General features: G+C 43.3%; 2 protein-coding genes across 4 annotated transcripts in view; both read right to left on the bottom strand.

Annotated features, from left to right (window-relative positions):
- Positions 1 to 1051: 1051 nt before the first annotated feature.
- tbx16 (T-box transcription factor 16) lies at positions 1052 to 3847 on the bottom strand. The gene is made up of 9 exons (XM_030060467.1): positions 3832 to 3847; positions 3516 to 3672; positions 3239 to 3341; positions 2684 to 2848; positions 2262 to 2408; positions 2097 to 2167; positions 1907 to 1995; positions 1598 to 1811; positions 1052 to 1490 (listed from the first exon to the last, which is right to left on the bottom strand). Exons 1-9 carry the CDS (start codon positions 3845 to 3847, stop codon positions 1052 to 1054), a joined length of 1401 nt encoding a protein of 466 aa, XP_029916327.1.
- A 5452-nt stretch (positions 3848 to 9299) lies between these two features.
- cabin1 (calcineurin binding protein 1) overlaps positions 9300 to 25700 on the bottom strand; it is a 45902-nt gene continuing 29501 nt past the window's right edge. For all 3 annotated transcript variants that reach the window (XM_030060434.1, XM_030060433.1, XM_030060435.1), the window contains 8 exons: positions 25037 to 25200; positions 24821 to 24917; positions 24019 to 24711; positions 19882 to 19956; positions 15217 to 15475; positions 11624 to 11800; positions 11254 to 11456; positions 9300 to 11104 (listed from right to left, as the gene is read on the bottom strand). In XM_030060434.1, coding sequence (XP_029916294.1) covers positions 10961 to 11104; positions 11254 to 11456; positions 11624 to 11800; positions 15217 to 15475; positions 19882 to 19956; positions 24019 to 24711; positions 24821 to 24917; positions 25037 to 25200 — 1812 coding nt within the window. In that variant the 3' untranslated portion in view covers positions 9300 to 10960. The remainder of the gene's footprint in view (positions 11105 to 11253; positions 11457 to 11623; positions 11801 to 15216; positions 15476 to 19881; positions 19957 to 24018; positions 24712 to 24820; positions 24918 to 25036; positions 25201 to 25700) is intronic.

Here is a 25700-nt window from a genome sequence, read left to right as displayed (position 1 = left end):
TGGTGAATAAAAGCCCACATCACACCACAGTTGTTGAGGGTGGATGACAACCCCCTCCTCTTCAGCCCCCCTGGTCTTTACAACAGTCATTAGCAGCTCATATCCACTCTGGGTGGGGGTGATGAGCACAGCCCTGTGTTTTTTATTTGTGAATGGGAGCCAGCAGCCCCCCATTTTCGTGCTTTTTAACCCTCATTGACATGGAGAACGATAGTCGTGCAATGTTTTATAATGCCAGTGGTTAAACCTCAGCAGGTGAGCCTTTCCCCCTACCACAGTCACAATAATGCCAGGTCTTTAATGCATGCTGGGCCAGTTGAAAGAAGAATGGTCCTCGTTAGATCAACAAAGACGAAATACAAACAAGCATGGCTGCAAGATGTATTGGGCTATAGAGCTGGCCAAGCACCAGGCTTTCAAATGTATCCTGCTTAGGACACTCCTGTCTTTAACTCAGGACAATCAGCAAAGGTTTCACCAGGCATTCTGTTCTTGTTCTGTCGTTGATTTTATTCCCCAGTCAACGTGCTGTGCATTGAATTCTGATTTAAAGATATATGGAAATCATTGTTTAAAGTTTTTTATTGTCAGATCACATCACAGTTTCAAGACAGAAATAAATTGCACACAGGTGTTTTTATACTTTCATTCTATTTGTTTTTGTTTTTTGTTTTTTACAAAAATAATATTTAAACTTGGAGATCGACTTAAATTCAAATACAAAATAAATAGACAATTCAACAATCAGACAACCAATTAGCATAACACTCTGCACATTAGTTGCAGTCTGCACTGAGACTGAATGCTTCTGTGATAGACAGCAGCAGTCATTGTAGCTGGTCTAGATATAAGACAGTGGCAGGCTGCTCTGTACTTTTTTGTTTAAACTTTCAGTTTTTCCATTCTTGACGCGGGTGCCTGGCCCTCGGCCACGTCTGGGCATGCATTCTCATAATTGTAAGCACTGGATCAACATTCTGGCAAGGTGGCGTAGCAGGATCTGTAAAGTCACTCTCAGTCAGTGTACTGTTTCTCCTCACTGAAGATCCGCTCACCAGCAGGAATAGGAAAAGAGCGGGTACTGGCTCCACTCAGCCATGTTGCCATGGTGATAGCCATGGTGCACAGCTTGTGTGGTGTAGTCGGCAGCCAGGTGGTGCGGAGGGGGGTACTGGGCGGGGCCAGGGCCGCTCCACTGGCCCAGGGGCTGCTCGGTGCTGTAGGGGCTGTAAATGTGGTGTCCCAGCACCCCTGGCTTGCTGGCCTGGGCCATGGTCATGTTCAGCACCCCGGTGTAGTCCTGGTGGCCGGCAAGGGGCTGGGGGCCGCAGGGAGATGGTCCAATCTCATGTGTACGGGACTTTGAGGAATCATGATCGGGGACAGTGGCAACATCTGGGACCCTGGACTCAAAGCTGCTGCGTCCTGATCCTCCGTTACTGCTGCCGATGCTGGAAGAGGGCGACGGGGACTTTCCATATCCATGGAACCTGAAAAGGAAATGATCATTGTCATTGTTTTTGCAGCTGGCATGGTTTGTTATGACAAGAAGGTCTTCTGTGTTGCAGGGGGTGTGGGTGACTTTAGTAGTGCTTACCTGTAAGGCTGGTAGGAGGCCGGTGCAGGAACAAGCTGCTCTGTGTTGTACATGTCCCTGGTGTCTGTCCCAGCAGGGGATTCGGTCCTCACACTGTGCTCCCTCTCAGGAGCCCAAGGGGAGTAGCGTTCCTCCTTCACTGAATCAACCTCTTTCCTTTTTGGCAGGTCCCCTTCCTCTCCCTCATAAGCCTCATACGATGACCTGCAGAAATCTGTGAAAACACAAATCATGAAGTTAGCTCCAACTGCAGGACCACAACGAGGCTAGAATAACACCAGAAGGAAAAGTGGCCTGTAGAGTCAGTACCTGGTGGGCTGTCCTCCTCAGACTCTCTGTTGCCAATGCCAGTCATCTTGGCTCGCTTTTCAGGACAGGCTGGATTCTTGCTTGCACGCCTACAGAGAAACATCACTCATTAAAAGCAATACAAAGCACATTACAGAATATTGTCATTCAAGCATCAAGGCAAACAGTCTGTGAAAACTACCACACCTACCTCTTTGTATTTGTCCCTTCATCCCGGAAACCTTTTGCAAATGGGTTGTGATCAATCTTCAGCTTTGTTATCTGGGGGAAACATCAAGTGGGGTTAAAATCTCAGCATTGTGCGATTTCTTCACCAAGAGCTGCAGAATTGACTTAGGCTGGAATGGAGACTGACCTTTGTGTTTTGGTAGGCAGTGACAGCGGTGAAGGAAGTCTCAGGGAAAGTGAAGGTCTGGAAGACACTCCAGCGGACACTGAAGAGATCATCTGCCTGAATGATGTGGAAGCGCGGGTGGTAGCGATGCATAGAGTGCAAAATGATCTGTAAAGGGGAAGGAGTGAAAACAAGATGTTTCTTGATTAATTCTGAATTTTTTCAACCCACTCTCCACCCCGCTACACTTCCCAAAGTGACCATTATGTGGACAAAAGGCAGTCTGTGCAATGTTATCCTTTTCTACGCCATGGACTTAAATTAACCACTACCCACTAGTAGGTGTTTAAATTGTTGCAATCAATCGCTTTCTTCACATGATAGATATAATTTGGAAATGAAGAATGGCTGTGAAGCAATCCAATTTGCTTCCTCTTACTTACATGGCCATGCTGGTCTAGTGTGTTGTTGGTGAGCTTGAGCTTGAGGAAGGAGACAGATTGCTTCATCCAGTGGCTCCCTGGGGCTGGAGAGTCTGGGTGGAGGTAGGTCCTGCAGGGAGGCTGGGGCTCCGCTTTTCCTGCCACCTCCCATTTCTCTTTATTCCACTGGAAGGAGACAGATAGTCAAAGCATCATTAGGCTAATCTGTCATACAAAGGTGATTTACAGAGGAGCACCGTCTTCCCTTCCCACAGTGCGAGGAGGAGGATGGAGTTTAGAGTGATGGTTGGCCAGTACCACCCATGGTGATGGGGGGGTAGTACAGTGGGCTCCCAGCAGGGGATAGAAAAACAGGAAGAGATAACAGCCTTTGATGTACAATGTCATGGGAGGGGGGATGATAAACAGGGGATGGGGCTAAGTCCTGTCTGAGGACACTAGAATCCACTTAGGGAAATCTGTGGCCAATGCCATGGTTGTTATCAATCAAGGCCAATATCTTCCACTTAAATGGTTGCAACCAAGATTCATTTCTGACTTTCCAGGCTTTCTTACCTTATACCTGAAGCCATCCTCAGGAACCATGTCAACCAATAAGATGTACTTGGCACATGGAATCAGTCCTGTGAGATTAATTTTACAGTGTGGAAACATTCTCCTGAAATAGAGAAAGAAGAAACACATGAGAATACATGAAAGGTTAAACAGAGAAAATTCAAGATATCTTTCAAAAAATCAAACGAACAAACACAATGACATTCAACACTGGAATAGTTCTCCTGCATTTACAAAGGGTCTGTGCCAGGTAAACATATTTTCCTGCTTGTCTCACCTGCCCGGCTTAGTGATGATCATCTCTGTCCCTATTTCATGAAAGGTCTTCCAGAGTTCAGGGTCCTCCAGAGTCATCCTGATGCTTCCCTGGAGATAGGCGTCGGGCCCAGCGGCCATGGAGGATGGAGGGGGGCCACTGAAGCTGGGCTTCAAGTCTAGTAAAGAGGTAAGATGGATGAAAGCTGTGTTTTAAGAACTGTGACTTTGTTGATCAAGAAGAAATTCAAGTAGTCTGGGATAAAGACTTTGAGCTTTGAGAAAAAAAATCCAGGTGAAATCCAGAGAGTGCCCGAAGGCCAGAAAATAGTACTTACCTCTGATGGACTGCATTTTTCAGATTCAAGACAACTTGAAAAGGTTCGCGCACAGAAGACCTATCAGCAGTCCAGTTATCAGCGATATCCAAAGTGTTAGTTTAGAGTTGCTTTCCCTTCTCAGTCATCTGCCTTGTGTATAAATCCACTGGTTCAGGAAGTTAGTCAGCCTTGTGGCACCAGTTATTTGAGAGAGTCCTGCAGGATGGGGTGCCCATGACTTTTAAGGGGAGCCCTGGAGTGGGTGGGGTCACGAGAGCCATTCCCATGCTTTGAAGTGCCACAATGATGAGTCAATGTCCCGCTGTGATTGGAGAGCGCTGGAAATCAAAGAGACTTAACAGAGCCTTGATACCGTCCCCACAGGAAGGGGGACGGAGGAAATGCATCTTTATTAACTGCTAAGAGACTTTTAAACAAATATGGACGGGCTTCCCTGCTATAGATCAGGGCTTCCAGCGGCACCAAAATCAGTGTAAATATCATTCACACAGATATAACCGCACACAAATCCCCCATTTAGTGTGTTCCTGCAATGTAATAAGTATCCATTATTATACATTGAGCAAAACCAATTGAAATACAGGAAAAGGCACATTCAAGTAGTAATATTCCTTGTATTCTGCATTTTATACTAAATGATTCATTGTTTGCTCAGAAATAGAGAACATTCTAGAGACTGTTGAATCTAGACACACAGTACTTTCACTTATTACTATACAAATCCAACATACTAATGGGAGATTACATAAAAATATAGGCATTTCTAAAATCTATCATCTGATCTCCTTTACACTTCTTCAAATGTCTCAGCTTTGGCCTGTTGACCATTATAGAAATGGAAAAGTGGGTGGGAAACTCTGTGTAAACCCATAATGGTGTGATGATAACATGTAGTCTTTCTGCAGGTAAGTTTTACCTGGGGGCATCTTCAGATGGCTGCAGGGCTGCCAGCAGTGGGGGTTGTGTATTGGGGTGTCTAGACAGGCCCATGCGCTGATAGATAATCTCATTAGGCTAGTTTCCCCTGAAGGACCTGGTTTCTGCATGTGGAGAAAGTCAGTGTATAGGCTGGCAATTAACAGCCAGTTAGCACCACAAGCCCAAGTCAGCCTTGAATGGGACAGGAGGGAGAGAGAATAAAGACCTGCCACAACAACTCAACCATCCTCCCACCATCCACGTCCAGGCAAATCCACGACTGTCATTCACGGGCTGTCTCCGCCTGGATCATATCCACAGGTAAAACAAAGGCTGAACACTGCAGGTATTTGCATAAAAGACCTTCTTTCACAATAACTCACCCAAGCTCCCATTCTTTAAGGCTGACTGAAGACTGAAATTTGAATTGACTTGCAGGACTTTTGCATCTCATGCGTCCTCTTCTAGTACATTCCCAACACCTCCAGTTAAATTTCACATTGTATTCACATGTTTGCATGCTGCATACAATACACTCTGTGGTCTCAGTTCTCTAACAGACTGGCATTTTTTTGTTGCTTGTGTCTCTGAAAAGTGTGTGGATAACAGCTCAGCAGCCAGAACCACATCTATGAACCAGAACTGCACTTAGGCAGCAATTTTGCATGTAATGAAAAACAACAACAACAACAACAACAAAACAGAGTGGTGAATGAATGTTTCCCTACTTTAGCACAGCTATCTGAGGACTCAGCATCTAAGTAGAATAGAAGATACTTTATTCATCCCACAGGGAAATTCAGGAGTGCGCATAAAGAGGCGTTTACAACCAGAGAGTCTTGCCTGTGAAAATATTGATTTGCTTGTTGAAGGGTCCTGAGTTGGTTCGATGTGGAATAAAAAGGATAATGGCCTTGTGGCAAAATTGGTGCCATCAAGAAGATGCACTTAAAGATGCAAAGCCATTTCAGCACTTAGGCGTTGCTCATGCTAAATGGCCAAGCACCGATGAGGGACTGTATCAGCAATCCCCCTGTGTGGAGAGCCAGCTTGGTGGCAGAACTTTGGCCTTGAGGAAGTGTGATGTGTTTTTATCCTCCTTATGTGAAGCCAATTGTTGTCAAGGAGTTATTAATCACAGGTTCAGTGTTGCTCTCCTCACTTAGCACTTCTGAGGGCAAACTCTTCTTCCCAGGGACTTCTCAGCAGTCTATTCTCAGGGTCTGGAGATGCCCTGAACCCCTCTCACAAGGAGAGAGATCACATGGCCCCTTGTGTTTTTATAAAAGCACAGGTACTGCAAGAGCTAGAGAGATTTTGATGATAAATCCTCTGCAGATTACTCATCTGGCTTTAGCAGCGAGCGTGTCAGAGTCAGAGCTGAGGTGTACATTTCAGCAGCGGCAGTGTCAATCCCATTACATGCTGCGTCTGGAGGTGACAGGTGGGAGCAGTAAGGCTTCAGTTTGTAGCCTGGGGGCAAAGGCCAGGGCCACAGAGGCATGACAGGGGCCACTGCCGCATGTTACAGCTAGCCTCAGGGGGATTTGGACTTGGATCACACTTTAGAGAGATAGCAGCCAGGAGAAGACTATGACTAGCAGAGCACACTGCAAACACGGTAGATTTTGTCGAAGGCAGTCATTTCTTTCACTTGATGGATATTAGATGCACCAATTTGTGTGCCAGTGAGGGTATCATGCCAGATAAATATATGAATTTAGCCACTTATTGCCAGTGAAGGGTGAATGATGAGGAGTGAAAGCAGGACTCTTACAGTAGGTAGGATTCACAAAAGCATGAGCAAAGATATTGTGTTATAAACAGTGGTTTGGTCAGCTGTCTAATACCTGCTCAAGACCTTTGTTTCGGTACCTGAGCGCACTGTGCCTGTGTGTCTGCTCACTGATCACCTTCAGCAGTGCTGTCCTGCCTCCCAGGTGCCAGTCTGTGGCCATTTGCTTTGACTGCACACATCTCCTTGTGCTCAGTAGTTAACAGCTGCCAATACACAGCCAGGGCCCAGGGATCAGACGGCTCTCTAGCAGCCCAATAAAAGAGCCCCCGGAGTGGACTGACGAGAAATCTCACACCTTTCGCTCACATTAGCCATGCAGCATGCCCTTTTGATGCTTAATTGGCCACTTTGAGGGGTTTGTAGGGGTTGCAGCCGCTGGCTGGAAACAACCTGACCAACGACCGCACATCACAGGAGAAATACCTCTACCTGACAACAGGTCCATCACTTTCAGTTTTTTTGCTTTTCAGTGCTGTGTTGTGATTGGGCGGGATTCATAGCTCCATGTCTAATCTTCTAATGTCTAATGTCGGTGCTGCATTTTACTTGATTGTAGAAGTAAGTAAAAAAATAATGTGACAACAAAACATTAGATAGATAGATAGATAGATAGAACAAAGCATAGATTTTTGAGCTCACAAGATGAATCACAAAGTACAGTAGAAAGAGTTCATTAGTTAATATGATCCATGTTTTATTGTATTAATCTCTATTCTTCTGCTTGATGGTAGAAACAGTGAAAGACTGTTGAAAGGCCTTTTCTGAGATCTCTGTTCCAACTTGTGTGAGCGACCGTGATCTCACGTGCTCCAGCCAGGGGCTGGGTGAGCAGACATTTGGTCAACCACATAAGAAAACAAACCTCAAATCTAGCTTGCCTGGCAAAGGGGCAAATGACAATTTCACAGCACTTCATAAGAAACTCCTGGAAGTTGCTAATGAAGACTAATGACTTCCCTCGTGTCGGAGACTTCACACCAGAGTGTACAAGCCCTTTGACCACAAAGTCAGCGTAGGCAACAGGGTGGTCTGCCGGCTGCAGGAGTTAGTGGAGAAAAGAAAACATGACAGCCCTGTAGGGGAGGGGACATGCTGACTGAAATGAGAAGATGGATTTCTCTATTTCTGTTAATTCGAAAAACAAAGGGAAGGATAGCTTACAGTGGTGCCCCTTGCGTAGTAAACATTTGTGGATAGGTTTTAAAAAGAGGGCTTTATCATGCCAACTGTCGTGTTATCAGCGTTGTTTCATCCTGCCACAAAAGAAGTTGTTTGCGTATTTTATTTCAGACTAAAAGAGAATTCATGATCAATTGGAGCTCTCGCCGTTGGAATTTAAACAGCACCGCTCTCAGCCTCACAGATCGGCTCGCTCAGTGAGTAGACGGCTGTGGCACTTCAGTGAGGGTCCATCCACTTCCTCCATGTAGAGCAGATGGCTTGCAATGAGGCCACCTCAGTCCTGTCTGCCACCCGGGCCACGCTGCACCTGACGTTTTGTTTGCATTTAGCAATATACAAAATTAATCCTCCAACCAAACTTCAGTAGCCTGTTAGTAGCCTTCTGCTTTCACAAACAAGCTGCAAATCTCCGCACACAAATGTCTTTGGCAATTCAAGCCTTAGCAGACTGAAGTCTAAAGGAAGCAAGAAAAATGTTGTTCTCCAAACTGCTGGAGTTTGGGTAATAATGAGAATCAGGGCCATGCAGCAATAATGTAACACATCACTGGCTGGTACACGCCAGCCTCTGCCTGGACTGTGAATGAGGCCGCGTGTCGCATTTCAGGATTACAGGCCTGACTGACTAAACGAATTTCAAAACACGGTAAAAGCCTCAGGCCTGGGAAGTAGAACTTACCTCCCCGGTTGGAAAAATAGGCCATTTATTTTTCCTGAACCTTAATATCCCCATAATTGACTTACTGCATCACCTTCATGGGATTAAAGCAGCTTTTTTTGTTATTGCCTGCACTAGCTTGTAATATTCGAACGGCTGCTTTTATAGTTTTGAAAGAAGTCAAACTGGCAGTAAGTCTGCATGACTATCACATCTCCCCAGTAAGGAACTATCATTTACAAACATTAATGTCTTATGAGTGTTACCGAAATGGTTTATAAGCCTTAGCAAAGTTTCACCCAGACCACAAGAAGCCCTGGGTGACCTGGGCTCTTTGCCACACAAGCTAAACCACTGTTTCTTTCTAGCCCTCTCAATATCATTAATAGACAAATTATACACAACTGTTGACCACTGATATGATACACATTGCTATCGTGCCTAAATAAATGAGCAAAAATTGTAAATGCATGTTGGAATGTAGTGTATTCTACTAATTTTTTTTAAGAGTCAGTTTTGCCAACAAATGCCTACTTTGTTGTTTTCCTTCATTTGCATATCAAACAAAAAAGTGCTCAGAACTTTATGCCTGAACTTTGCTGTGGGAATAAATGAATCAAAACATGAGTATGTGGCAAATACACCAGTAGCGTTTGCGCTCTGTGGCTTGATTCGATTACACAGAATGAAGTTTAATCGTTACAAGTTGTTCTCATCTGATTTGGAGTTGTGTGTTCGGTTCAAATTGTTCATTTACTGTGGAAACAGCCAGAGGTATAGTGAAATTATTTTTGCATCTCGCCCGACTCTAAATTAACTGTAATAGTTAGATAAACATATGCAAAAGACCCTCGCAGCGTAAGGTTTTATGCAGACGTGTTAGAGGAATTAATTAGCACACAGCACAAGTACATGTTTCTCAAATATATATTCTTGGTTTGTGACATCTTATATGCATTCAGTCCAAATGTAGAGAACAGTTCCCCTCCAGTAGTCTGAGCTAAGGGGACAGAGCCGAACAGAAGCCTTGAACCCCGTCACCTTTAGCCGTGATACATTCCCAGAAGCTCAGCAGTAGATTAGAAAAGTATCTTACACCGAAAACCAAAGAACAAAAAAATACAAACTCCCAACAGTTTAGTCAAGGGTGATACTGTTTAGTTAATCATTTATGTCCGTTTTAAAAAGTCTTTTTAGACAACTTTCAAGAAACAATCAGTAAATATCTTTTTTTTTTTCATAGAAAACAATCTGTAAAAAAACATTCTATTGTCTTCCTCTGAGCTAGAATTTTGACGAATTTACCAAAACGGTTTCACTGGAAAGGCATCTGTATAATAAGGTTTCCCTCTGCCCGTGTTTCAATTCCACTGAATTCAGGAAGGAAAAAAAAAAAAAAAAAAAAAAAATCAGTCACATTAGCGTGTCTGGTAACTAGTCCTGTCACGTTTCCTGAGTTGATTGGAATTGAAGAGACCCAAACCCTAACGTAACCTTAATGCTCGCTGTCTCTCACATGCACACTTCTCCAGCTTGACTAAACACCCAAATCATTAAAGTCGTCGTACTGGAAAGATATTTGGATAAGGATATGTACAAAAGCTAATTTCTAAACAATTGAGACCAAATCCCTTTCCGTATCGTTCAGATCAATGCTGGTGACAGGACTTCTTCCTGCTAAGAACTGTTCCTCTTCGCTACAAATGCACACAAAAGGAAAAAAAAAAAAAATATTGGACAAAATATTACAAGTAAATACAGTGAGTACAAAAATAGCACAAAATTAAGTGACAAGTGAAAGACATCCCAATTGTTAAGTGTAAACACGTTCAATCTGCTACAGGTTATGAGGCTGTGTGGTGCGCCGGCCCCACAGACAAGCGTCGAGTGCAGCTGATTGTCCTCATTTCACCTTTGTGTCCGCTGAAATATGTCGTGTACCGATGCAAGTGCCTCGCAGGATAAATTCTCATGCCTATGTAAATGGTCAAAGTGGTTGACAGCAGGTACATGCTGCTGAGCATCAGTCCGGATTGAAGCACCTCAGATTGGAGATGTGGAGTTCTCAAGACAAGGATTTAGCTGCAGCGGAGATATACAACTGGTACACAACATCGTAGAGGATGCATAAACAAAGGCCTGGACGGCTGTGCGGGCCACAAGCCTGCTCTGCCAGATCCAGTACACAGCTGATAATTTGTTCTTTTCTAGCACTCCCCACTTTCGGTGAGTTCCGGAAAGCTCTTTAAGCTGTGCGATATGCATAAATGGCACATGGAAAACAAAAGACACTGCCTGTCATCCCCTGTCACTGCTGACAACAAGAGCAAAACAGCACCATGACAGGTGATGAGAAAAATGCATTTTCTCAGGTTGGGAGTGCTTTTTTTTGTTGTTAAAAAAGTATTTCTAAATGCACAAAAAGAAAAATAAGAACAATATTATCAACAAAGACACACTAGCTGCAGCGACATGTACCATTCCGTTATTTTAAGACAAGGAAAACATAGGCCAGGCTGTGAGTTGTTCAGTTTCTGCAGTGCTCTGAAAGCGCGAGGCTGATCGGAGGCTCAGATGTCCATGTAATCATCCTCCTCGTCCGACTCACTCTCCAGCGAAGACTCCTGGCTCGATGTCTCCTGCACCTCCAGCGCTGGCTGGCTCAGAGTGTCCTTCTTGACTGTGGCTGCAGACTGGGAGGACAGGATGACGTTCTGTATGGGAGGAGACAGCAGGGGGCACTGTTGAGTCTCAGATGGTTCAACTGAGAGGTGAGAAGTTCACGGAGCGCGGCACACTCATGGTGACACACACATACACACACAAGCAGTGGCACTCAGACATTTAGAGGCAGACACAGTACCTTAAGTCTCTGTTTGGTTTCTTCTGAGATGCTGCCTTTGGGAGACAGCAGCGTGGGTGTCGGAGGAGTTACTGTGATCTCCGGTGGGAACTTGGTAACCGTGGAAGGGATGAAAAGCTTTGGCATGTTGGGTGGGATGCGGGAGCGGATGCGGCTGGGGTCTGGAAGCTTGGACTGCTCGCTGCTGGCATACTGCTGCTGGTCTGAGAGAGAGAGAAACAAAAGAGACGCGAGGGCCATTTTTAAATATCACAGCATTTTCAAGGTGTATAATGTCAATCAAAAGTCTACAAAATGGAGAATCTTAGTTTAATAATGACACCCTGTGGTTTGACCACTTTATCGTCCGTCTCCACCCGGAGGCTCTGACCTGGACAAGGCTGTGCGGTGCTACATGTTGCAGGCTCCTCCTGGTACCAGCCTGCTGCTGCTGCTGCTGCTGCTGCTGTTTCTTGCCCTTGGGAGACGGTGGCGAGTTTCATTTGTTGACAAAGGTGAGACTCCTGCTGTCGGTACGCCAGGCCCTCTGTGGGCTCCTCTCGCTCCTCTGTGGATAAAAAAAAAACACACTGTTACATTGTGCCAGTGTGATACCTCTGAGTTACACTGTCATTCACGACCCAACCAAGTTTCACCAAGTGCCAGACTGAAAAGAAAATAAATAAATAAAAAGAAAGAAAAGACAAATTTCACATATTTCTACATTTTTTTCTTGATCTACTGACTTGGTAAAAACCCCTAACCTACAAAGACAGTCATTGCAAAATTATCTTCGTCTTTTTCTTCTTCATTTTTTAGTGTTCTACATGCTTTTACAGCAAAATAAATAGAGTCATTACTGGTTTATGTCATTGATAGGTTAATTAAATAAATAAATAACAAGAAATGTTTCCTCAAGCCTAGTTTCTTAGGAGCTGTTCATATTGTGCATCCATTTAACAACATATGCCAAAAAATACCAAAATAAAATTTTTGTTTGTATCCCTATATCAAAATACAATGATTTTCTCTTCCTGTTGAACAAAATATGATGCGTGTTTACGTATCATGACATCCTCCTGTCAATCAATTCAATTGTCAATCTATTTTAACATTTGTGGCTCAGAGCTAAGATTCACGCCCACTTTTCAACATTCAAATCAAATTCCTCCCAAACGTTTTTCTTCTTTCACTCTGAAATCTGTCACCTTGCAGAAGTTAGACACTCGAAATGTGTTTCATTCCCTTCCTGGACATATTTCCAGATGAAACAGGATGTTCATGATGTCGTAAATTTGAGGAAGAAGAAGACAGGGTTTTGTGGGGTATTTATTGTTGAATAGGTGTATTTTATGACGTGGGAAATTAACAAAGTGAAGAAGTCATTTTTATTTCATCGGGACTTTAAAAGTTTATTGCAGTTATTCGGTGTTTTTCGTCATTCAGTGCATTTTCACCATCAGTAAGCATGTACTTAAAAGGAATCAATGTGAACTAAACCATATAAAATATAAGTATTGACTAAAAGATATCATGTGATCAAACAAGCCATTTTATTTATTTATTTTTTTTTTATCTTACAGGCTTGATCTGTATTCACCTTCTCTTGCCCCACAGGTAGACAAGTAGAAATCAAAGATGAAACAGAATATTTCTGAGAGTCATACTTCTTCTATTTTTTTTTTTTTTTTAAAGATACTTTATCATCTCCCGAGAGAAATTTCAAATCATTTCAGCTCATTCATATTCAGCTCATCATGTGTAGGCTATTTTCACAGTCTGCATGAGCTGAGTATGTCTTCAGAGAGCAGGGAAATGGAGCTGCTAGTAAACGCAACAAAAAGGAAAAAAAGGAGAAGATTTAAGAAAAGATTTTGGGCCTTGTATTCATTTGGGACACCGAGTCTGCTGAGCACCCAGATGAATCTTTTGTTCCTTCTTGCATTTACTGCCGACTCCATTTTCCTGATCTTTATATGTTGTTTTGCTTCTGAGCGCCGGTGCAATATTTTGTAATTTGGAGTACGTGTCTCACATCGATGACAACAAACACGTTAATCATCCTCACTCTGGCTTCTCCATTAGTGTAGGACACAACCTATGCTTTGTTGCCTGATGCTAACCTGTGTATATGTGTGCATGTATGTGTACATGTGCAAGTGTATGTGCATGTGCATGCTTTGGCATAACTGTCAAAAGTTCTCCATATTTAATAACTGCAATAACCTGCCAGTTGTGAGACTTTTTGGTTTTCCGTGAACTCAAAATTTACGGATGTAATATCAACGTTTGCAATACAACAACTTGATGATGATATGAACTGTGTGGTTGAAATAAAAGGTTGATGATTTCAGCTGTGGTCTGTTATCTAAGAGATGGCATTCACATTGATCTTTTGCTTTGTTCAAACACTAGAGAATGCACAGCTAGGAAGTTTTAGCTTGAGTCATCACACTTCCAGTGTGAAGTGTAAACATAGTAAACAAGATGGAGCACTGCAAAAGCTGAAACTGGGGAGGCTCCATCAAATTTGTGAGCTGCAGCAAAGTGAGTTTCTAATTGAGAATGAAAATGGAAAGGAGACAGACAAGAAAGCCTTGCCTGTAATATAAAATGTAACAATTTCTCTTTACTTTCAATGAGAAATTCATTTTGTTATGCAGATGTTTCTTTCATTTTCATTTGCTTGGGGATGAATTCGGCCTTACGCTTTATTTCAACTGGCAGTGAAAAATTCTTTAAAAGTTTTTAATTTAACTTACAGAAACTTGTACTTGTATTATTCTTGTATTCTTGTAGTATACTAAAACGGGAAAATGTAAAACTGGTGAAGCCAGTATGTGAATCAAACTGAAACGTTTAATGGATATGTCATTATATCCTTATTAAGTTGGTATTTTGCAAATGTGGAAAGCCTGGATATTGTTTGTTTGTAATGGAAAATATCAATCATGGCACAAGGCCAAGTGAGGTTGAATTTAGGTTGATGTCGATTATGTTTACATCTGTAAGGCTGTTTTGCATCATATTGCTGTGCCAGGTTTGTCACAAATGTATTAATATATCAAAACTCCTGATATCTGCCGTTGATCTGTTACCCTCTGATCACTGTAAACCTCCGACAGATCACGACCAAAAGGTAGAAACAGACAAAAATAGCTGAGTCAACTGTGTGAAAATCTACGGTGATGTCAACACTCATCTGGCAGAAATTAAATGAAAACTGCATCAAAAAGAAGTTAAGGAGTTTATGCTGCACATGCATATGATGATTCATGGTCTGTACATCACAGATGAGCATGATATGTTATTAAAAATTTCCCCCAAAATCTCGCTAAAATGTTTGGGGGAGCTCAGGCTGAAGACACTACCTCTGACAGCCACAGCTTGTTGATACATGGTGAAAATGTATATTCACCACTAGAATATGTATTATGAGCATTATGATTATTCCCAATCCACCCACCTCTAGTGGCTCATGTAGACATAAATTAAAAATGAAAGGGGAGAAAAATTCATCACAGTCCGGACAGAGCTTTCTTAGGACACAGATTTCTAAAACTCTTAATTGTGGGAATGACAAAAATCCTGAAGGCAAAATGAAACCAGGCCAGGGTCCAGAGTTTATGTAACTGAGCTGTAAAAGACCACAGGTGCCCCCTGCTGGTCAGTCAGACTTAAAGCAATGCTAAATCTTTTTAAACTACACTGACACCCTTAAAGCTGAATTTTCAACACTTTCTACTCGGGAAGAGGCATCAGCTTACCTTAGGATGCACATAAATACCACACACCTTAATAAAACAACATTCTCTGTTAAACTGCAGCTTAGCAATACAACTCAATTTGGACACAAAAAGCAGTTATATCATCTCTTAAGTCTTTGTGGTTTGTGGGTACCATGTTGTTGTTGTTGTTCAAGGCAAACACCTTCAAGGTAACCATCTGGTGGGTCAGAGAAGGCAGGAGTGGGTGCTGCTGTACCTGTATGGGGTAGGAAGGCCATGGTTGCAGTTGGGTGGCCGGCTGCTCTCCTGTGCTGCGGATGATCGTGGAAGCCTGAGGCTGGAGGTCTGGACAGCTTGTTCAGGGGCTCGTACGCAGCTTGGGCTTGGCCGTCCTGGGAGGACAGCGGGTGGCAGGCGGCGTGGCTGAGCAGGACTGGCGTCGGCAGCGAGGCGGGGAAGAAGATGTCGCGATGCTCCTTGGTGTACTTAGGTGTGGTTGGGGCATCGCCTGCAGTCTGCAGGAGAGAGACAAAAGAGCAGTGGGAGTGAAGAGGTGTGACTGACCTTGGGTGTCCAACTGCACTGCCAACCTTCCCCTGCTCAGGTGGAAGGCTGAGAGCTGCACACCGTCTTCCCTGAACGCAGAAGCTTTTGCAGGACTCAGAGCTGAAGAAAGAGAATGACTCACAGTCGATAGCACTGCACTATTCACACAACACACATCACGAATATTAGTCTTGCCAATGATATCCTTTACAGAGTTGTGAGGTCCTCCCTCGGGGCTCGGAGGCGGACTCACGCACCGAACCCTGCGCCCGTGTGGGGTGCTGGCAAGGAGAGCAGCACTAGACCACGCCGCATCCCTCTGTGCCACTTTGCTGGGCGTCTTTTTGAGGACCACTCATAAACACAAGAGCTGCACAAACAACCTGTGACAACAGCCGCCCTGCTCCCACAGCCGCTGTCATGGCAACGCAGAGGAGGACAGTCAAAAGGACTGAATACACCTTCTCTACAGTTTTCCTTTTAAAATGGATGAAAGTTGAAGAGCCTTTCTAACCAGTCGAACCAGTTCTGTGTGCAAAAGTGGCCAAATTTAAGAAGGAGCTGAAGAAACAGCGAATAATGAAACAGACAGCCTTGTCAACTACATGGCATTCAGAATGAAGTATACAAAATTATTCTACAGCAATGATAATTCAAACACACCATTAAGTGACAGCTAGATATGGTTTCATACATGCCACAAAGACTACTTGTATCCATGTCAGCAGCAAAGTCTGTTTTAGTTTTAGTTATGTCAAGGTTTCAAATGGCTGACAGGCAACGTTGAAGGCTATGGCTCACTCCTGTCATGCACAAGCTGACAAACAGGCTTCAACATATATGTTAGCACCAGGCAATTTGATAGTATCACAGCTCTCTGGCCATTTTCTCAGGCTCTCACTGCTGGGATTTTAAGTCAAATTGTGCTCTGAGTCAGAGCTGTGTATGATGAAGCTCCCCTAGGGATTCGCACAGCAGAGCACAGACAATCAAACAAACAGAGCAGCCTTCCAAAACCTTAGACAGCAACAGATCCCTCAGCTCAACACAGACCAGCACGGCAACTACAAGCATGCACACAGAGTTCCAACGCTAGCTTTGATGATTCATATCTCATGAATTAAACATCGCCAACAAAGACACAAACTCACGAAGCCAGTTGGACCCTGTGTGTTAGGAAACACTGTACCTGAGGAAATTGCAACAGAGTACATATAGTGAGGTTGTAGATTTCACTGTATGGTGGGAGGGGGGCTACCAGCAGCCAGACTGAGCTCCAAAAAAACCTGAATCTAACAATGGTTCTGTGCAATTATCGAGATAGGGCTTTAAATGAGATTAGTGCTGCTGCAGATGTGGTTTTTGGTTATCTTTCCGACACAACTGCAAGACTGGTGGGCCGATTTAATCAAATTGCCTCCCCATATAACACTGATGATGGAGCTCCTTTGTGAAGCTAAGCCTTCATATTCTTCCACTGCTATAGCCCGACATTCTTCTACGGCTCCATCCGCTGACCCAGTGGGTGAAACTGGACTGTTTAATAAGTCAAGTGACTCAATCATCTCAATCTAAGGAGGCTCGGTAAGGCCAGGAAAGCAGGTTGAAGAGAGCACCACCTTCTCAAACAGAGTACAGGAGCAATTACAGTCTAGCAAAATAAATCAATTTGGAAAGTTCAAGCCATTATCGACAGATTCTGAAGATTCATGGCATGACAGCGATGAGAAGCATGGGCCAATCAACCTTGACATGCTTTCTTTAAGATATCACTGAGGGAATAAATAACAGGGATGAAAACAGACGAGGACACAACACGGCTGATTTTCCAGCTCAGCACCATGAAGCCAGACCTCGCTCTGCACTTGTGGGGGCTTGTAGGAATGTGTGAATCTGGTTGAAGCGGTTTATTGAATTTTTGAAGCATAGGCAGAGACTTTTTCATATTTTCAAGCTGAGAACTCCAGGGTGCCAACTCACATTTCCCGTTTCATAAAATCAGAACCCATTGCAAACTCTGTTCTGAGTCGAGGGACACGGTAAATAACACAAAAACAGCCTTTTGGTGGACTTGAGACACGCCTGTATATAGACCTACCATACCTTATGTATATGTTGGACATTTTAGAACATAAATGACCAGATGCAAACTACGTCACATAATCTGAAACCAGTCGGCAGTGACACTATTTACAACTGACAATAAATCCTCACTGCAGTAAGAAGATGCATCTGGAGTGTGTCTACTTAAAGCTCCAAAACATACATAAAACACAAGTGTAAAAACACTCAAGAAGGACTGTGCTACTGTGTACACACTTATGCCTGGCATGAAAATCGCAGTGTAGAGAAGATGTATCAAGATTAAACATGCATGTACATAGACAAGAAATGAGAAGAAGCTGCCCATATAGCTACGTCAGTAAAATCCGGTTCCAATCCTTATGTTTTTACATGTTTCATAAAAGTGGCTTAAAGCCCTGTCGAAATGCAGCCTTGTTTCAAATGCTTCTAATTAAGGACACAAATGAACACAATAAGAAAAACAAAACAAAAAAAATCATGCAGAAAATAAAATGATATGATCATTGAACTGAGAAAAATTAGATTCATTGTGCCCGCAGCTACTTTTCACAAGCCTGAGGTTGAGGGAACATCACCGTGACAACAGGATGTGGGCAGAGACCCTTGATGACTGTGTGGGCAGGAGAAGGGAGGGGAGGAAGGGGAGTCAGCGACAGAGGATGAGGCAGAGCAACTGATTTGATAAGGAATACGAGTAGTAAAGACAAAGCTCTGTGGTCATTACTGCTTCAGCACGAGCCAAATCAGCAAATTCAAACAGAGCATTTCCAGTAGCTTTCATCAATGCAATCAGACACATTCACGTTTAATTAATTCAAACGCTTTTATCCAGTGTCTTCCCTTGTAAATCATGTGCGAACTGCCTTTCATGTGCAAATTGCAAACAACAAGCATACCAATGCTCAGCTGAAACCAACAACAAGTTCGGCAACTACTGAGTAAGGCTGGAGAGGACAACAGGGAACATTCACACCGCGCTTTGGACTATATTTAGCACCGGCAGGTTGGAGCAGGGAAGACTTTAATAAGTCTGGGAATTACCAAGTTACTCATCAGTTTACCACATTTTACTACAGCTGCCTGTTTAATTCCCCATGTTTGGATATTACAACAGAACATCTGTCTTTAAAAGAGACAATATTATTACATAATAGCTGGAATGAGTGAAGCAGAATTTGCGCATGATTCTTATTTTTTCACCAACTTGGTATACCACATGGGTGGAACTTACCACATCAGAGCAATTCTGACAGTGCAAGAAAAGACAGTCACTGATAAGTAGACTGAACTGACTCCAATACCTTCAACCAACAGTCAGATGTTTCTGGAGCTGACTGTATTCTCCCATGTGGCAACCGGAGCTGTTGTGTGCACCAAATAGTTCACAACATAAGCTGAGAGGTATTTGTGAATACTGTTGGACCCAGTTTCTGCTACATAGCCCTGTGATGCTGTTCCTAGAAGCAGAGCGACACTTGAGGTCTGGCGCCAACTGCACCCAAATATGGCAAACCTAAACATCAGGGGGTGGCCCACACTGCAGACATTGTGGTCAAGCCTCTCAGATACAACTCTTTGCAAAGATGCAGTCAATAGCTGTTGGCCACAGGACTAATTTAAAAAAAAAAAAAAAAAAAAACTTTTAACACAAGTGCAGTAATCTAAAATTGCTATCTAGATTGCAGGAACAATGCTGACACTGCCTTTCTGTGGCATCACTGAGGTGTTTGTGAGGAGTTTCTGGACATCCTGCTCCTGATCCCAGCTATGTCATTACTACATTATCAAGGTAATGGAAACACAGCACTTAAAACAACCAGCAGCTACTGCATGATCGACAACATATTCTTGTTATGACTAATTCATGAAGAGAAAGTACTGATTAGATGCTGTTTTCTTCGGCTGTTCAGGTAGCTATGGAAAAGTAATAATGCTGACAGTCACTGAATAATCAGCCCTGTTGTTGCTAAATAAAGTAGCTTTCTTTCTGCTGTGTGGACCATCTCCTCCAGCATAAACATCCTCTGAGTTGCTTCTACTGACGCCTTAAGCCTTATTCCTATTCCGTATTGGAAACCCTGCTATGACCCTCCAGTCCGAGGAGGAAACACAGAGTATCTGGTGTAAAGCGGGACAGAACTGGGATAGACAGCATGCACATTTAGCTCTCTGCATACATCGACACTGCCTCCACATCTCCTTCCCATTTACACTTTCTTTTGTAATGTAGCTGCATACTACAGAGAGGGATAGAGAGAGAGAACAGATGTCATGTTTTACAGTCTTTTACCTGTCTTTGGGCAGAAGTGGCCAACTGTATCTGGCAGAACTTCACAGCTTGATCCAAAGCTACATCCTCATCCACCTGGGAACAAGCAGAATGAAGAAGTGATGAGAACAGAACACATATCTACATTCATGTTCATAGTCCACAACGTCATAAAATATTTCATTCATCTTTTTATATTCAGGGCACTATTGCATACTCATCCCCTACGGCTGCAGGAAAGAAAAAAACTGTTTTTACGCTGCTTGAATGAACGGCGATGGTCAGTGTGAAATCACTTTGTTTGTCTGAGTGGTCCACTTGTCCACGTGCTGTGTGTCATGTGTGTTAATTTGTCAGCTCGTCTCTGCACAGCTGCCAACAAGACAAATCCCTGTGATTTCGGCTTCTGTGTCAGGACCAGTAGGTTCTCTTGTGAGCATCTGCAAATGGCTGACTGATCAACGCAATAGCAGAAAAAGGCTCTCATTAGGGCCTGGTGCAGTCTGTAGATGGGTGTGTTGGTGTGTGGGAGTGTGGGAGCTTAGCTACAGCAGAACATCATACATTCAGTACTCCTACTACACACTGCCTTTACTCTGTATGCAGTTGTTCGGGGACCCCCACAAGCAGGGATTTCACAGCAGCCCCGTTCTGCTGTTTTTCAAATTATGTAATTGTCAAATGGGCAGACTCGGGCTACAATGTAACACAGAAGACAGCAATATCTACCCCATTTCACAAATCTTCCTTGTCAAACCCAACCAACTTGTCAGCGCTGACACACAAAAAAAACCCACATAATAATTAATATCTGAATATATCTAATTTTGAGAAAACGTCTTTGTAATATTCCACCATAAAACCATTCACATAAGCTCTAAGGAATGTCACACCACATATGTGTGGTTGTACTTTGACATTTTGGACTTAAATGACGTTCAAATGCAAGTTTGATTCCCCTGTTATTACAGAAGTGGTACTGATAGGATTTGGGGGACCAACATGGCTTTTCAGAGATTTTGGAGGAGCTGCTACACTATCATTAACAGATGGGGTTTGATAACATCCAAGAGCTGTCATTTGAAAAATTTTTTTCTGAGGCCGTGCTCTGGGCTGTGAAATGTGGAGGGTTTGTTATGCATGATGATGCGTGGCCACCTCCATCACTCTTTCTCTTCCACTTATCAAGCTGAAAACACTTCCTGATGGGAGAAAATGCTGTCTATGGCGAGACTGTAAAATTCTGCTGGAGTTTTAAATATTAGCACCCTTGAGTGATCTGACAGCACACAATAGACAGAAAAAATCTTTGCTCTAAATTATACATGTCTATTATAAATTACAAATAAATCTGAATAATAGCATGCAAGACACAGATCTGAATTATAACTACATGCATCTATGCAATGCAGCAGACCTTACAGAATACAAAAACTGACTGAAAAAGCCATTAGCCATCTGCAGTTTCTGGAAGAATGTGCCCAGTCAGAAAATCCTTCTGGAAAATGCCCAGTAAAATTAATTGCATAACATATTTTTCAACAAAAAGCTGCCATGCCACACATGCCTTGGCTGGCTAATCTTTCTTCTGGGTGTGTCTGAGTGATAAAATGTTGTCTTTGTTATCTCTTGAAATAAATATGAAAAAAAAAAAAATGGAAGAAACTGGGACTGGAAAGGAAGGACCGAACTAGGACAAAAGGCATGAATAGCTGCCCTGTCGGCTTTCTTGAGTGCATCCTGTTTGTTTTCACTACTGCTTATTTCCTGCCCTCCCTAACTATCACCCGTCTCCTTCCAGGAAGAAACTTGGAGGAAGAAAGGATGGGAGGGAGGAAAATGAGGAGGAGGATAAGGGAATAGAATCAGGAAAATTGTTTCTTTCCACCTTCATAAAATCAGAGCTGGTTACAAATAAAGTGGCCTAAACACGAGTCCTATAATAATTCACAGGGCTTAATCACACTAGGTTATGCAGAGTGTAGTGCAAATGAGAGAGCATATTGCACTATGGCATAGAGTTTACTAAACGACACTCTGGCACTAAACCTTGTCTGAATCTACTTCTTATCAGTAGCATTACAAAGGCATAAGCAACTGTGTGTGGGCTCTAACCTACAGACATTTCATGGAGTTTAGGATTAAGCCTACATAAATCTTCAAGTAAAGATAAAGCCTTGAAATGTAATAATCAAAAATATTTTGCATATAGTCTGTGAGCCTATCATTATTAGCATGAAATATTCTTTAAAACAAACAATCCTGGTCATCCAATCATCTTAAAAAGGCTTGTATGTGGACATGGTTTTCTTTGACACAGTTGCTATAAAGGAGACAATGAAACAGCTTTTTTTTGTTTCCTACAGGACTGGAAAGGTTGGTGAGACTGTGGGGACATCATCAGTTTCTGGGTCATGAAGGAAAGGATAAAAAGAAAGCATTTGGAGGGTAACGGCATGCACCCTCTCTAGCCTAGTGCCCTTCCTGTTACCTCCCACTCCAGCTGCAGCTTTCTCACATGACACATAGCCAATGACATGCCAACTTCCCCCGGGTCAACACTGATCTGGCGCTCTGTATAGCTACATAAGCTGTGAGATGCTCTCTAAGGACACCATGAGTGTCATGGCAAGTGCTACATTTGGAGAAACATCCAAACACTCAAACCTTTATGGAAAACAGGCTCTGGGGAAGCCCAAAGAAGGCATCCCTTCTTTATCAGTTCCTACGCAGGAGAAATTTAAACATTCTGACATGTCAATATAACAGTGTTTGCAGTTTCACAGATAGGTTTACTGTTGCCTGGTTTTGCTACAAAGAAGAGGCGGGTTGATTAAATATAATTGAATAATAGATAATTCTGAATGGGGAGAAAAGAAAAAAAAATCCATTAAAATCTTTGAAGAAATCTTGGGATGCAGGGCTCCAGACAGTCTTTTATCACTCTGATGGCACTATGCCATTAAGCTCTTTCACTTGGTGGTACCAGCACCACAGCTAGCTATTGTTACTAGAGAGTTTCATTTTTCCATAGGCTTTGTAGGGAGGCAGAAAATGGTTGAAAATGGACATTGGTAAATAGTTCACTACCCAAGGGGAATATGCAACCTAATGGCAAATCAGTGCAGTCCTGAAAACATTTTCAGGGCTATTCCTGCCTAAACCATAGATGACGTATGACGCGTAGTATTTACTTGATTGCCATTTCTGCAAACACTAGCTGATACAAGGTTCCCATTGTATATGACCAGTGTATGACTTTTCATAAATGAGTCCAAGCCTTTCCATGACGTGTGATTTCTCCCTGGTTTGGTGATGATGTTTTTCAGCTAAGATAACATCTAAACTTTTTATCATATGATAAAAAAACACCAGATACTGCAATGAATGTTAAAAAAAAATGCACTGCACACATGTCTCTAAATTCCATAATATTCCAGAAGTTGCATGAATAGTGGGAGCCCTGCTTGTATATGTGCTGCTGAATGGCTTTTGAGACTTTGTCTACATAAATTCTGGTAACCCACCAAGAGTGATCATTGAACTGGAGGCTACAGGGCATGTGACCATGGAGTGAACATAGTGGATAATAATCTAAGAGTTAAGAGAGGTTGTTTATTGCCTCTGGTTCTAGTATGACTAAATAAAATTATTAGTAGCAACACCTGAAGATAAATCAGAAAATACACCCAAATGGTGGCACTCTGGAGCTCTGTGATGACTCATTTAGAGAGAAGCTCTTACCAAGTCAGCAGAAAGACTTTAAATGTTATTCTATTCTAAAAATTACACTACACAATGGCACAATGGGGCTATGCATATGAACCATTTCTGAGTTCAGAGTCACTAATCAGTTTAAGTAGTAATAGCAGTGCACATGTTTCATGACTGGTTTGAGGTAGAGTTTGAAACTAAATGAGGCAGGGAAAGTCCCTACTCTGCAGCTTAGGTTGTGTTAATAGTTTAGTTTGGAGAGGGGTTTCCCAAACCCATTAGATTTAAAAAGTGCTCTTATCAAGCATGCATGACGACGCAGAATAAGAAGACAATATAGTAGAGTCAATTCTCAGCAATAAATAGAATTCTGTGTACAAATATGAGTGCCTATTACTGCTGTATGCACACCAGAGACACATTATACATCTTGAGGGGGTATACCTGTTTGATGAGCATATAAGTCTCTGACATGATCTTTTCGATGCGCCCCAGGTCATAGGTCATGACCTTCTGGCCTTGCTGCCACACCCTGTAGGCATCGAGCAGCAGGGTTTTTCCTGACTCCACATCCTCTAGTAGCTTCCTTTTCCTGTTGGGCCTTCGCAACAACCCCTGATCAGTCCCACTGGCTGCCACTGCACCCTTAGGTGCCGGGCCCTGGAGCTGCTGCTGCTGCCTGGAACTGATACTGAGCTCCTCCAGAGACAGCTCTGGTGTCCGGCTACTCTCAGCCACTTTCTCTCCAGATTCCATGGCACCCCGGGGGTGCTCAGCCTCAGTTTGGCTGCCCTGAGAATCTGCAGTAGTAGAAAGCCTCCTCCAGTGGCTAGAGTCCAGCTCCATGGGTTCTTCTAGCCCTGCTCTGAGCTCTTCACTGCCAGCAGCCTCCCCCATACCAGACTGGTGCTCCTGAGCCTTTTCCCCCTTGTCTGTGGCCAGCGGGGCCAGGGCGAGCTGGGCCTGGGAGGCCTCCCTGGGTCCTGTGTCAGGGCCTGAAGTACAGGAACCCTCTGTGAGCCCAGGCTTCTTAGGCAGTGCATGTTTACTATCCTCTGCGCTGGGCCTGTTGGATGCGTCCGTTGTGGTCATCTCCCCCATGGAGGGCGCAGTCACTTTAGAAGGCTGCTCAGACACCTGAGAGAGAACAGAAACTGTCACAACACAAGGTGGGTGCATGCCAGGAGTCTAAAACCAGAGCTGCTCTCAGCTCCTGGAGTGTGTACAATGAGGACTGCTTCCTTACCCCTGTGAGACTGTTCAGATTGTCCTCCAGGACTTTTACAGTTAGGAAAAATGCTCTCTTGGCCAAAACCTGGCGATCAACATCCCGTAAATACTTCCTTCAAGGCAGAGGCAGGCAGAGAGAGGGAGAGAAAGAGAGAGAGAGAGAGAGAGAGAAAATAAGTCATAGAACAAACACATATAATCCAAAGCATTACCTTAAGATACTGGTCCTTACTTTCCCTGGTCAGGGGTTCTCTGCAGCATGAAAGAGACTTTCAAGAGTGTGTCGTGATCCTTGAGCTGAGACAGCACCTCCAGCAGGAGGACGATGGATCGATTCATATGAGATGCAAAACTTCCCGGGCGATCAATCTCATCCACTGGAATACGCCAGATGCCCTGGAGTACAAAAAAAAAAAAAAAAAAAAAGAGAGAGAGAGAAAAGCAGAATCACCAGTTTAGTGTCACTGTACCTGAACTGAATCAACAAAATTATTGTTTCCAACAGGCTGACACATGCCTGAGACTCAAGCTTTCGTGTGGCCTTGACTTTTACTGAATGGCAGCAGTTTCATTTCAAAACACAGCTCAGTTTGAAAACATCATCCAACACCAATAAAAATCAAACTGCAGTGGGCAAGGAGACTAAATGGCATGTAGGTGGAGCTGTTACTGGCTAGTTGTACTGGTTGTTTTAGTATTACTTGGACCATCAGCAAACAAACCAGCAAATCTAGGGAACCTCTGAACATTTATATTATTTTTACAGCCTGTGCTCAGCCACTATTGCAGTTTTTTGAAGCTGTGTGCAGTCTATGACACACGGAAACAATTAACAGGGAGACATGGAAAAAACGAAGGAGAGAGAAAGCAGAAGAGAAGGCAAGAGGAATTAATGT

The sequence above is a fragment of the Myripristis murdjan genome, chromosome 9 (assembly GCF_902150065.1).
Source record: "Myripristis murdjan chromosome 9, fMyrMur1.1, whole genome shotgun sequence".
NCBI lineage: Eukaryota > Metazoa > Chordata > Actinopteri > Holocentriformes > Holocentridae > Myripristis > Myripristis murdjan.
Note: the sequence above shows the minus strand (reverse complement) of the source record. Positions and strands in the feature narration are given on the sequence as shown.

Excerpts from the sequence above, each read along its gene's own strand:
- tbx16 (XM_030060467.1), bottom strand. Across the intron at positions 3,342-3,515 it reads ATCATCACTAAGCCGGGCAG|GAGAATGTTTCCACACTGTA; the intron begins GTGAGACAAGCA and ends TCTCTATTTCAG. Across the intron at positions 2,168-2,261 it reads CTGCCTACCAAAACACAAAG|ATAACAAAGCTGAAGATTGA; the intron begins GTCAGTCTCCAT and ends TGTTTCCCCCAG.